Raw genomic sequence first — 13,799 nt, 5'->3', positions numbered from 1 at the left:
CCACCAGTTAACTTACATTTAGCTCTGGAAGCTGCACTGAGGGCCCAGCCACACCAGAGGAGTGGTCCATCTGCCAGCACCATTGTTAAGCCCTTTGGCGTGACCTCGTCAGGTTTCTCCCAAGCCAGCTGCAGCAGCGGCCTCACTTCTGCCTGCATCATGGCTCCCTGTCTTTCTCCATCCCCCCACCCTGCTTCTCTTCCCTGGGAGATTTAATGTGGTCCTGGGTTTACTGTGTGGAGGGCATCATGCTGGTTCCTGGGGAGCCTCAGGTGCACATGATCTGTTTTATGCATTGAGGAGTTTAGGGCCCAGCAAGAGAAGTGCTTGGTTATGAACCAAGATTCTCACATTGCAAGAGACAGAAAACCTAACTTGAGCCAGGACATGCAAGGAGGGAGAGAAGGGAGTGTAGTGGCTTTAGTGATGGGACGTCCTGAGGTGGACGGCATCTCCTGGGGCTGGACTCATGGCTCAGATGTACCCTTGGGGCCTGGCTTCCTTCCAGAGCTGGGCCTCATGCTGGCAGCTACAGGGTCACCCTGAGAGGGAGGATGGTGGTGGTCTCTGTCCTGTTCCTGGCAGCCTCTGCAGAGCACAGTTTGGTCTGGTGGTCGTGTGAACTCATCTCACAGCAGCTGCTTAGATTTCAGTCCTGAGGTCCTTCCGGATTCCAGCCCGGCCTCAGTGTGACAGGTGGGGGGTGGGCAGTGGGTGTGTAAGAAAAGGCCAGTGAGCCAGTGGACCAGACGCCTTCTACTGTCTAGGGACTTAAAGGAGTCACGAGGCCAGCAGAGAGCAGGTATCCTGGACGTGCTGGGACCTGCAGAGGGCGGGGCTGCTTCTGGGGGTCCAGGCACGACTGGGTTCTTGACCCTCATCCACTCCTGTCTCTCCGGAAGCCACTGACTGCAGGGTCACCTCTGTGGGGACCTACTGCCCTCAAGCCAGCCAGCCGGCTATCATCATCTCACTCTGCCTGCCACGCCGTCCACCCCTCTGCTGGTGTTGGCATTGTCCAGGTCCAGCTCAGCTGCCTTCTGGGAGGCCCACCCACCCAGCCCTGGGAGTGGACACGCCTCCCCTGAATCCCAGCTCAGTCTGGTTGAGCCTGCCACCCTGGGTCATGGGGCTTCGTGGAGGATGCCGGCCCAGCACCACGGCCCCTGAGGCTGTGCCAGTGTGTCCTGGCTCAGGGTCGTGTGTCGTTGCATGTCTGTGGAACACGGCTCTCTCCTGACATGCTCAGTTGTTTGGTTGGATTTTCACGCTGCAGGTCGGGTGCCTGCAGTGTTTGGCAGTCGTTGTGCTGGTTGCTTATTTGGTCCAGGAATGTGTCTGCTGGCAGGTGTCACCTGTGCAGTCTGTCCCCCCGGGCTCTTATTGTCTAGTTAATGAGCAGGTGGAACAAACTGTGAGACAGATGGGTCTGTCTCCACTCTTTCCTTCCTCCTTTGATTTTGGGATGTTTGTACATAGGAGAAAGTAGCAGAGTCACCAGGGGCCCCAGGCCACCCTCCCCTCTTGTTGCCACCCTCATGGGGTGCACCAAGCTCAGGTACATCACTATCAGCTGCCCCAGTTTGTTCCCACTGCCTTGGCTTTTCCCTCAAGTCCTTTCTCTGGCCCAGGACCCCACCCAGGATGTTCACCAAGCTGTCCTGTCTCCACGGGCTCTGCTGGACTGTGACCGTGCCTCAGACTCTCCTTGTTTTTGAGGACTTGACAGTTGTGGAGAGCACCAGTCAGGGGTTTCGTAGGATGTACTGTGCTTGGGTGTGTTGGCTGTTTCTCTCATGACTGGAAGGGGTTGTAGGTTTGGGAGGAAGATGACAGAGGCAATGGACTTTCTCTTCACACGCATCAGGGGTACATGCTCTCCTTTTGCTTCTCTATCTGTTTTTATCAGGGTAAAATATACATAAACACATTTACCAACTTTTTTTTTTTTTTAAGAGCTGCACCCATAGCATATGGAGGTTCCCAGGCTAGGAGTCAAATCAGAGCTGTAGCTGCCAGCCTACGCCACAGACAGCAATGCCAGATCCGAACCTATCTTCAACCTACACCACAGCTCATGGCAACGCCAGATCCTTAGCCCACTGAGAGAGGCCAGGGATTGAACCTGCATCCTCATGGATACTAGTCGGGTTTGTCACCACTGCACCATGACAGGAGTTCCCACATCAACCATTTTTAAGTGGCATTAAGTATATTCACATCATTGTGCCACTATCAGCACGGTCTGTCTCAGAACTCTTTCATCTTGTAAAACTGAAGCTCTGGTCCATTGAACACTAACTCCCCACCCCTCCACCAGCCCCTGGATCCCACCGTCCCACCTTCTGTCTCCATGGACTTGACTCTTTTAGAGTTTTAATGTAGATTTTATTATGGCTCAGGGGTGGTGAGGCCAGCAGATGAGGAACTGAAAAGGTAGCTTGCTGCTCACAGATCTCAGAGGAGCAGGCACAGCAACACCGGGCCAAATGGGCAGCACCTGTTCTGGGCTGGAGCCTGGCTGTGGTTCCAGAAGGAATAGGCTGGCTGGGATGATTTCAGGGCTCTGGGGCGGAGGGGGTGCCTCTGGTTGTCTGGTCCTGTCCGTTAGGGTTGGGGTAGGCCCTGAGGGTGAGGTCCATGGAGGAGGGGTGGGTTGGGGTCAGTTTGTATCTAGAAGGTGCTCTCTTGGGCCTGTCCTCTACTCGCTCCAGACTGGCCAGTGCTGGGCAGAGCCACTCTGCAGGGTCGGCAAACCCCAAGACACCAGAGCATCTGATGTAGAATAGGATGGGGTTTGTCCACCCAGGTCCTCCTCCTAAGTGGAATTGCACAAGATTTGGCCTCTGGTGGCCTCAGAGTTCGTCGACATTGCCACAGGTGTCAGATTTTCCTCCTTTTTAGGGCTGAGTAATGCTCCATTATGTGTATATACCACATATTTTGTTTATGCATTAACTATATTGATTTTTAAAGGGGACAAAATGTTCCATTTTTATTTCTAGTTCCCCTGGGAATTCACTGCCCCCCTCCCCCAGCCTCCCTTTGGGCCTCCCCTGCGAGCAGCTGAAGGGGGCTGGGACATCAGCAGCCATCCTGGGCAGACTGGTCCTTGGCATGTAGTCTCCCAGGGAGGCCCCTCTTGCGAGACCCTGGCTGACCCCCTGGGACCATGTTTGTGGAAGTCTGTCCACCATCAGCTGGCACAGTCACTCAGGGCCACATCCTGCTGCAATGACGGTTCTGTCTTCCACACTGGAGGAAGGGGGCCGAGGCAAGGCTGACAATGTGTCATAGGAAAACTGGGTCTCAGGAGCATCAGCACAGTGGCAGCTCATCAGGCCAGGTGGTGGCCTGTGCGGCAGATGCCCTTCTCCTCTCGTGCCAACCACTCACGCCCAGTTCCAGCGTGTGGCTTGAATTCAGGAGTGAAGATTGGTATCTGTTCATGGGTTCCAGGGGTTCTGCTGTGTTTCTCACTTGGTGATGGGCTGCTTCTCCCGCCCCCTCTTCAACCAGCCTCTTCCCTCTGCTCTGAGCTGCTTGTGGTGGAGGACACGTAGTAATTTTAACATTAGCCCCAATAAAAGTGTAGCTCGTGTCTTTGGTCTGCTTCCAAATTAGATCTTACCCTGTATAATGAAAGCAGCTACCCAGTACTGGGATGGCTTGTGTGTGTTGTCACCCTCTTAGTCATTTGTTAGCGTGGAACTTACTGGAACAGGGGTAGGTATATGCCATTAAAAAAAAAAAAGCCTTATTGGGATGGAATTCACACCCTGTATAATCGTCCACATAGTGGCCTTTAGGACGTCCCTCAGCAGGTCGGCTTAAGAACATGTATTTCTTTACAGCTTAGTCATATTCCACCATACGAAAACACACTGTCCACCCACCCTTTGTTAGATAATGGACGTCTGAGTGGTTTCCGCTTTTTGGCTTTTGTGAACTGTGCTGCTATGAGTACTGTCAGTTTCTGTGTGGGCTCCATTTTCCTCTCCATGGGTGCACACTGAGGGTGGAATTGCTGGGTCATTCCATGCCTCTGTTTGACCATCTGGGGTCAGACATCAGCCAAACTGGTTTCCACTGTGGCTACCTCAGTGCTTCAGGTCTCTCCACACCCTCCACCACAAGTGTTGTCTGTCTGGCTGTTGGCAGCTCCTCGCCTAGGAAGCACTCGAGCTGCCAGAAGGGTAGATGCAGGTCAGGTTCCTGCTTCAGCCCCGGCTGCCTGGGCGACCCGGCCACTTGCTTCCTTTCTCTGGACCCTGGTTCATGTCTGGAGGTGGGGAAGGCTGTTGATTCTGGGTGTTTGTGTGATGGACAGGATGTGAGCCATGTGGAGCCTTGCCCTCCTGGCAGTCAGTCTTGGTCATAAATGATGCAGCTCTGAGTCCCCTTCCCCTCCCCCACCCGCCCCTCCTGTTGGGGGCGTTGTAGGGAGACGTGGGATCATCTTTGTTGAGCAGAGGTGTGTCAGCATGGTGGAAACAGGAACTCTCGAGCCTGGATTTCCCTCCTGGCGCTTGACGGGTCATGTCGACACCTCTGGCCCCTCATTTTACACCTGAAACTAAGTCACTCATACAGTTTGATTGTAATTTGGGTAAAGTAATTTACACTCTCCATTTACAGGTCTGAGTGTGTTGAAAAACAGTTGCAGTTGAGTGACCCATTCCTCCTCCACCAAGATAGAAAATTTCGAGTTCTGTCGACTCTGCTGCTTCATTGGCACCCCCAGTCCCCGGGGACACCAGACAGTGTTCCATCCTGTGGCTTATGTTTTCCAGAATGTCGGGTGAAGGGGTCACGTGTGGAGCCCTGAGTCTGCCCCTCGCTCTGCCTAGCTCGGGGCTGGGTGATCTGCATCATCCAGCTTCTTCCTGTCACGGCCTGAGGTCCTGCCGTGTGGATGCACACACAGAGTCCATTTAACACCCAGGGGAACTGAGTGTTTTGATTGGGGGCAGTTATTGACGACATTCCTGCAGACATTCTCATAAAGGTGTAACTTTGTAACACCCGTCTCACCGGGATTAGTATTTTGGAGAAGGATTGCTGGGTCCTATGGTGAATGTGTCTTTAACTTTATGAGAAATGTCAGCTTTCTTTCCAAAGTAGTCATGCCATGAAATTAAAAGTTTTTTAACCAGGCAGCTGAAATCTCTGAATTGATTACTGGTGGATTAGTTGATTACTGCAAATGTGCTCATCTGCTGTTTCTAACCTGATGATGGTCGTGGTTCTCAGACTATTGGTAGAAAAGCTGTGAAAGGCACGGTCCTTGACAGATTCATTTAGGAAAACTTTAGGTTAAAGAAAGTTAGGAGTTCCCCATCGTGGCTCAGCGGAAACAAATCCGGCTAGGAACCATGAGGTTGTGGGTTCAATCTCTGGTCTTGCTCAGTGGGTTAAGGATCCGGTGTTGCTGTGAGCTGTGGTGTAGGTCGCAGATGCCGCTTGGATCCGGCATTGCTGTGGCTGTGGTATAGGCCAGCGGCTACATGTCCGATTAGACCCCTAGCCTGGGAACCTCTATATGCCGCATGAGTGTGGCCCTAAAAAGACCAAAAAAAAAAAAAAAAAAAAAAAAGTTAAACAAGACATTTAGTGTCTAAAGTGTGTGGCCTCTCAGGAGGAAGGTGAAGTGGGCAGTTTTCCCGAGTTTATTTGTGAAAAATATTTCATGGAGCCAGCATCCTGGGAAGCAGTGCTGGGAAACACAGATTCTTGTCCACGCTCCTGATTATCCACACAAGTTGCCCTTTTTTAGCTGTTTCCAACATCAGAGCTTCATTTCTCATTCCTGCCCCGTGTTTGTCTCAGAGGCAAGGCCAGTGGGAGGGGGAGGGCATGAAGGCTCTGGGTCCCCCCCTTCCAGACCCAGGTGACACATGCCTGCCCTTTATTGGCCGCAACGCCCTCCTGGGGATCCAGCCAGGCTGTGTGGCTCCTGAGAGGCTCTGGCCTGGGTGTCTGTGCACAAAGAAGCCGCCTGATGCCTCTGCTCCCCTCCTGGAAGGCAGCTTTATACCCAGAGCGTGGGTATTTGCTCAGAGTTGGGGCCCCTGGAGATGCTGTAGCCATGGTTCCAGACACAGCGCCAAGGAGAAGCTTTCTTCAGGTGGAGGTGTGTGAGCTCCTGGGTGTGTAAGAGGAAAACTAGCAGTTCTGGGAGAAGTGAACATGCCTGTGTGCCCCTCCTCCTCATCCTCCCTGAGACCCTGAGGGCCCCCAGAGGTCACTAGTCATCTCTGACCCCTCCTCTGCTGGCTAGTTGGGGTCAGACCAGGGCCTGGAGGGTGATGTGTAAGGGGGCTTCCGCCGACTGGTCTCCTGGAGGTGAGGGGACAGGTTAGAGGGCCCCAGCTGGACACGGGTACACTGCGGCCCCCCCTTCAAGGCTGCAGCTTGTTTGCTTTGCTGTTTTTGGTGTCCGTAGAGGGGGCTGTGCGTGTCTGCACTAGAGAAGCAAGATCTGCAGCCTGGTGTCCAGAGGGAAGAGTGAGCTTTCATGGTGACATTTATGACTCTTAACGTGCAGTCCCCTCCCTGTCCCTGTCTTGTCATCACAGCCCCTGCACCTGAGGCCCCCCACTTCCGACCTTCAGCACCAAACTGCATAGAGGAGGGCCCCTGCGTCTGCGGTGCTGGCTTGGGGGCTGCAGGACTCCCTCAGATCTACTGTGATGCTGTGATGCTGTGATAAGTGGTAATCCCACCTAAACTTTAACCTCTCCAGGATTAGGGGCTTTTCAAGCTGTAATCACTCTGCTGAGAAGAAATTTCTTTCTGGAAGTGACAGCTGCTCCTGTTGACACCTCGGGCCTTTTCTTAATGACCAGACTCCCCTGAGCAGTCACTGCTAAAGGCCCCAGGAGGCACTGTAGTCTCCCCATGGAGCCCCTGGTCACACCATCTGTGTGACCTGCCTGTCACTCCCTGCCTGACAGGCCCCCAGGGCACCAGGCAGACAGGGCCCCTCAGGCATGTTGGGGGCAAATGTGAGCTCCTCTGGTTGGTTCTTTGCTGAGTTTGGCTGAAGACAGCGAGGGCGAGGGCTCTGCCTGGTGAGAAGTGTGGCCGGCACTGCCCACACCAGCTCCGGGAGAGGCTTCTCATGGGGGAGACTGAGGAAACCTAGGGTCACGGTGGGGGAAGGGGCTCCTGTCTGTCCCTTATGTTATTTTACTTCCCGACACCATGGAGCTGTTTCCTGTTTGCGGCTGAAATGTACTGTGGACGGACTAGTGAGGCGGGAAGCAGCCCACGTCAGGAGGAGGGGGAGCCACTCAAGTCAAAGCACAGCTGGATGGCAGATAGTAAAGGCCCTGGGGTCCTGAGCTTTTGGCCCAGGTGACCAGGCTGGACTGGAGTTGGGCAGGAGGGGGAGCAGCCCCCAAGCAGGTGTCAGCTGGCCCAGGGTGGGACACACAGACCAGGAGCACAGGATCCTGGTGCAGGTACCCAGACTGGAAAGGGACACAAGGCCACCAGGGAAGGGCTGCCGGCCACACCTAACCTGAAAACAAGGTAGGAACCTCAGTAAACTACAGGACGAGATACACACAGAGAACGGACTTACAGAGCACATTTCAGTAGTTCACATTCTCAGTATCCGGAGAATTGGCTAAAAGTGGTTGTTCCAAACTACCCAAAACCTGATCATGTAGAAGAGCAAAGACCATAAAGAATTCATGAGAGAGGAAATGACGACCGTTAATGTTGGAAAACATTTGATCTTGGTAATCTGAAAACCTATGGAAAAATGTTTGGGCTTAATAATTAAAGAGACACACACTTGAAAATGCAGTAAAATGCCGTTTCTCAGCTGTCAAGTTGACGAAGAATGAAAAACTGCAGAGTCTTGCTGAGGCTGTGATGATGGCCTCATGGGACCTGAGAGATGAACCAGGAGCCTTTGGAACTCTGTGTCCTGGGCCCTGTGGTCACCCTCAGGATCTCCCCCAAATAACCCACAAAAGCAAGTATCATCTACACAAAGTTTTTGTTTAAATATGTGTGAAAAATAGCAGGCAGTGGAGAACAGTACCCATACTGTTAATTAATACTGTGAGGACCACTATACATTATATAGACAGTGCGTTCAGTTACATAACCAGTTTAAATTGATTTCTATTGAGACTAATTCAATAGGAAAGTGTAGGCTCTTATTAAGAAATAGGACACGAAATGGTATGTACATGGATGGCATGACACTTTTAAAAATCACATACATTCTATATGGAGAAGAGGCCAGAAGATGACTGACAGGTAGATTACAATGCTTTATAGCAGAGCCCTCATTTCTGTGTGTTACAGTTTTCTTAAGTATTCCCTTGGTAATAAAGAAATAAAACTGAGTCTTTAAGTCTGTGACAGGCAGCTCTGCAGCAGTGTCCAGATCTGACCTCATAGTGATGATTGCGTGGGCTCTCCTGGAGGTTCATGTGGTGGTTGTGGAAAAGCTCCTAGTGTCATTGCTGCTTCTCTCTTTCAAATCAGCCTCCCCAGGTAAGACAGCTTCCCCAGGTAGACAGCTTACTCAGGTAAGACAGTTTCCTCAGGTAAGACAGTTTCCTCAGGTAAGACAGTTTCCTCAGGTAGATAGTCTCTCCAGGTAGACAGCCTCCCTCCCCAGGTAGATAGCCTCCCCAGATAAGACAGTCTCCCCAGGTAGGCAGCATCACCCAGGTAGGCAGTGGACAACTTGCAGTTTCATCAAGGACAGTGGCCGTCGGTTGGAGTGTCCTCCCCCTCCCTCATCTCCTCTGAGCTGCTCACACCTCCCCTGCATCCTTCTTATTAAATCCCAGAGGTTTGCTCTCCTGCCTGTGATGGATTCTCCCCCGGCTCAGGAGGCATCTGCCTCCATGCCCAGAGCCGTTGGTCTCTGGGTTCCTCTCCTATGCTGACTTCTCTCCCCACCTCTAGCTACACCCATGTCCCTACCACCTCTCACCTTCCTGTGACCCAAAGGGTGCTACTGAACATCAGAAGAATTGCTAAAATATGTTTAAAGTAAGTGGCCTTCATAATACTCTAAGAATGAGAGGCCTCATTGTCCAATAAATTAATAAAATTAGCTAACAGTCGATGATGATGAAGAGAATGAGGCGTGTTTCCACATGTCAGAAAGCAGCTGTCTAAATCCGGATAAGATTCACATCAGCTTTTTATTTTTCCTTTTTAGAGCTGCACATGCTGCATATGGAAGTTCCCAGGCTAGGGGTTGAATCGGAGCTGCAGCTGCCAGCCTAGACCATAGCCACAGCAACGTGGGAGTCAAGCCGTGTCTGTGACCTACACTGCAGCAGTGACACCACATCGGTAACCCACAGAGTGAGGCCCAGGGATCAAACCTGCATCCCCATGGAGATACATTGGATTCTTAACCTGACGAGCCGCAATGGAAACTCCATGCATCAGTTTGAGCTGGCAATTCCAGCCTGAGAATCTAACATGGGAGAGGAAGAAAAAAAAAAAAAGGAAAGTAATTCATTTGTAAAGAAGTTTCTTACAACGCCAAGGTCATGTGGAAGGTGGAAGGATATTGGAACATTTCAAGTAAAAAAGATACAAAATTCTTTATATCGTCTCCCTGTTTTCCATGCCTTATATTGGGAGAAAAAGACTGGAAGGAATATTTTTGGAGAAATTTTTGTTCATATTTATTTTTTAATTGAAAACAAATTTGTTAAAGGATTCGCACCATCTAATTAACATGTCCATCTACTCACATTTCTTTTTTTTTTTTTTTTTTTTTTTTTTTTTTTCTGGTGAGAACACTGAGGTTCTGCCCTCTTAGCAAATTTCAGTTATACCACACTGTTGTCAACTATAGTCACCAGGTTTGGCATCAGACCCTTAGATCTTATTCACCTTGTGCCAACTTCTCCCTGCTCCCACCCCAGGCCCTTGGTGAGGCTCCCTGCTCCCACTTTTCAGATCCCAATCCTGTACCCAAGAAGCTAATTTAAATGTTCCAACAGGTTCCAGCAAAGAACTGGTTAGAAATAATTGTCCTTCTGGATTCCCATGAGACTTTTTTTTTTTTTTTAATAACTTTTCACGTAATGGTTTTATTCTTCCTTGCATCATAGTTGGGGCGCGTGGCAACTCTCCTCCCTGGACTGCAAACCTCCTGAGGGCAGTGGCTGCTGCTTTTCCGTCTTTCTCATTCCTCTGCCGCCTGGCCTGCCCCGTTCAGTGGGAATGTTGGGTGGGCGGGTGGACTTGTGACTGAATGAGTGGGTGAGGGGGTGAGGGTGGGTGAACCAGCACATCAGGGGACCAGCTGGAGCTGCAAGACAGCCGGTCCCAACTCCTTTGCTCAGAGGCGAGAGCTGCGGCTGGCAGTGAACATCCCACACTGTGACAGGTGATTGTAGGGAGGTTATTTTCTCTTCTGTTGGTCCTAGGCTGCCTGTAATTCTGATGGAAACAATAGCTTCCTCGAACTGAAAATATAGCAGATCCTCCTTAGCTGTGTTTCTGTTTTCCTTGTACTGTTTAAAGGATGTACAGTTTACAGACTGAAAAATAGTATATTCTAATCTGAGCTGAGATGAACCGTAAGAGGAGCGTAAAACATTTCAGGAGCACACAGGCACTGCGCGGCAGCACGGCACAGAAGCTTTCCTAGAAGATGTGTGCAGCCGTGTTGAGGAGCAGCTCCATGGGGTGTGTGCAGCTGATTTGTCATAATGTGTAAACCTCTGGCTACATTCCGAAAATGCATAGTTTATCAAGTCTTTAGGCAAAAACCATCAGTGCTGGTTCTCACCCACGAATGTAGTTCTGTCTTCCTGATGCGCTGGAAATACCCCCAAACAGATGCCAAATGTGAGACTGAAAATTGAATTTATAGGGCTCCGTGCTGTGTGGAACTGTGTTTTTAAGATGAGAGCTGTCCTACCTGATACTTGTTTTAGGGATAAGCTGGCAGCACGAGGGAGACCCAAGAATGCAGTTAGGAAGAGAAGCTGTTCCCAGAGTTTCTGATGACCTGGGTTGTTCTTGTTCACAGCCCTGGTGATCACAGCCTCCAGAAACCAGGTTAGAGGCCCATGGAGCCTCATTCTTAGGCCTGTGAAGGGGGGCAGCAACCAGGACAAGTCCCTCCCGGCCTCTGGTCTCATGGCTGCGAGCAGAAGCCATGCATTTTCCATGCTGCAGTCTGCACCACCGGCAGCAGTGGGAGAGCTCGTGTGGTGTGGACACCTCAGAATGGGCCTGGGGCCTGGGCCTGTGCTCCAACAGGTGCCGCTGCCCCCAGGGTTGGGGGGTGTTGTTGACACCGAGCTGCCATCTGATGTGACCCCTGGATGTGTCCGTCCTGATGCTCTGGGCCGTCTTCCACTGGAGACCCTTGTGAGGCCTCATCTTCCCAGCTCAGCAGAGGGAGGGAGGGCTGGCTGCACCGCCCAGAGCTGCCCTGTGCTAGGGCTCCCGTAGGAGACCTGCCTCCCTGAGGTCACACCAGGAGGTGAGCAGAGCTGCCTCAGTCAGAGTGAGTTCCCCGTCGTGGTCACCTCCTTCTGTCCCCAGCTCATGCCAGCATCGGCCCTCACTGCAGCAGAAACCCCCCCCTTGGTACTCAGATGTAGTTTTTATTTCTTGAGCGATTTGAGCCCGGATGCTCAGATGTCTCTTCAGAGTCTGGAAAAATGGCTTGGACATTAGTTCCTCTGCACATTGGTTAACTCTCGCTTCCCAGAGTCAACTGGAAATCAAAGGTAAATTAATTTTTGTTTTTCTTGGACAAGCTGCACCTCTTAACCAACTTGTTGTAGGAAATTGGGTTTTAAGGCTCTTTATAAAATGTCTTCATCATTTTTCATGTTTGCTTCTCACCCCTTGAACTGAGCCCAGTTTCACCAAGACTTCCCCTTGAAGTGGCCACAACAATGCCCTGACAAATTCAGGAAGTCCACCGTAAGTCATGGTGGATCCTCGGATTCCTCGATCCTCAGATTTTCCAGTTAAAGTGGCCTTGGGGAACTCACAGGTCTTTTATGGACTTTGTGAACTTCCGGCCGAGGACACTTGGACATGGAATCTAAGGCTCTAACCCAGTCCTGGCATTGTTCCCAGACTCAGGAAATCCTCTGAGGAAACAAAACCACATGCCCCCATAAAAAAAGGTGCTGATTCGCAGAGCAGCTCATTGGCAGAAAGCATTGTATGAGCGGTTTCTGAAATCAGGACTCCTGGGCTCAAGCCTGCTTTACACCTGGGACTGCTGTGACCCCACTGGGAACTGGTTTCTGCTGGGGTCCTGGGAAGAGCATTCGGTCCCCCAACCTGCCTGGCCATCACGTGTATTCCCCAGTCCCTGACACCCTGGCAGGAAAGCACAGCGAGGTCTGTCTGTGGAGCATCTTGGATGCAAACCCCAACTGTGGGTAAGGGGCCGCATCTTTTGGGAGTCATTGCCAGGTGCTCTGGTGTCCTGAGCTGCCCGGGGCTTCTGAGGGCCCCTTCAGGGGCTTCCATGTGGAGCCTCTACCCTGACCCAAGTGAGCCTGGAGGCTGAGCTGCCTGGGCCGTGTCCCGGGCACATGGTTGGATTGGCACAGTGTTTGCCTCGCTGCCTCCCTGGGCTGCCCCTGTGGAGGGGACACTGCCTCTGCCTGGGGAGCTGCCCCTGGGCCTGGAGGCTGCACTCACCCCCCTGCTGCTGCTGGTCCTAGGGCCACAGTGCCCAGAAGCCCTTGAGCTGTTCTTTCACCAGAGTCTGTCTCTCTGCTTCCGGCTCCTACCTGCTAAGAGCACCCAACCTAAGGGACGGGTCCCTCCCTGTGGTGGCAGCCCCATGCCCCCGGCTGGCCCAGCTTCCCCATTGTGATGCTGCTCCATCACTCTTCTGCCCCTGAGCTACCCATTTGCCTGCAGATGAGGCGACCAGAAAAAGCCTTGAACTTCTATCTCCACGGGGGACTCGGAAGCTAGCCACACCTCACAGATGGCAGTTCCTGGAGGCAGGCGGTGCGCGTGTCTGCAGAGCCCAGACCCATGCGAAGAGAGTGACAAACTTGTCATGGGCTCGTCGAGGACAGAAAGAAACCCTTCTGGCTGCTCATGAAGCTGGCCTTGTGTTGTCGCTATCCTTCGTTTGTCAACTGTTCTTGGGATAGGTGTTAAATTACAACCAAGGAGCTGGCGTTATGAAGACAAACTGGGATTTTCCAAGCTGTCAAAGGAAAAGAAAATCATTAACTACCCCCCTCCTGTCCTTCCTCTGTCCCCTGGCAACACAGGCCCTTCTCTGCTGCCCTGCGACTTGGCACCGGCTCTGCCTGGTGTGGCAATGGTGCTGCGTCCTGCCCGCTGGCTGGGGGGTGGTCTCCTCGCTGTTTACTCCCAGCTGGAGCAGGAGTTCAGACCCTCTGCTTCTGCACAAAGGAGCCCCAAACCACCACTTGAGGGAGTTTCTGACGGAGCGCGTGTGCTGTCCTGTAGAGCAGTAAGTGGTCTGTTGTGTGCGAGGGCTGCTGTTCTGGGTGGTGTCTCGGGGGCTGACCCTTGCTTGGGCTCGTGGAAATGGGTGCAGAGCTCTCTGACCTCAGTGACCACAAGGCAGCACTGGGATGTGTGTGCACGCAGGTGTCTCTGTGTAGGTTTTGAGTCACATGGGCAGCCTCGCAGTTTTCCCTCCTCGTTACTTCATGTGATATCATGAAGACGAGGGATGGCAGGTCCTTGATTCTGAGAACTCGTGCTGGGGGAGGGCATGCCGTCATGCAGTGACACCTTTCTGGTGATAGTTCGGGGCCTTAAGCCCCAAACTGAGT

The 13,799-nt window shown here is 52.1% G+C and overlaps 1 protein-coding gene across 3 annotated transcripts in view; it reads left to right on the top strand.

Moving 5' to 3' along the window:
• Window positions 1-13,799, top strand: part of SH3RF3 (SH3 domain containing ring finger 3) — a 211,122-nt gene that overhangs the window by 55,528 nt on the left and 141,795 nt on the right. Inside the window, exon 1 of one of the 3 annotated variants that reach the window (XM_021087104.1) lies at window positions 10,258-13,471. The exons of the other annotated variants lie outside the window; for them this stretch is intronic. Coding sequence (XP_020942763.1) covers window positions 13,316-13,471 — 156 coding nt within the window. The 5' untranslated portion in view covers window positions 10,258-13,315. Of the gene's footprint in view, window positions 1-10,257; window positions 13,472-13,799 lie in introns of those variants that run through there. 3 annotated transcript variants of the gene reach the window in all.

Source organism: Sus scrofa, chromosome 3 (genome assembly GCF_000003025.6).
Source record: "Sus scrofa isolate TJ Tabasco breed Duroc chromosome 3, Sscrofa11.1, whole genome shotgun sequence".
Taxonomy (NCBI): domain Eukaryota; kingdom Metazoa; phylum Chordata; class Mammalia; order Artiodactyla; family Suidae; genus Sus; species Sus scrofa.
Note: the sequence above shows the minus strand (reverse complement) of the source record. Positions and strands in the feature narration are given on the sequence as shown.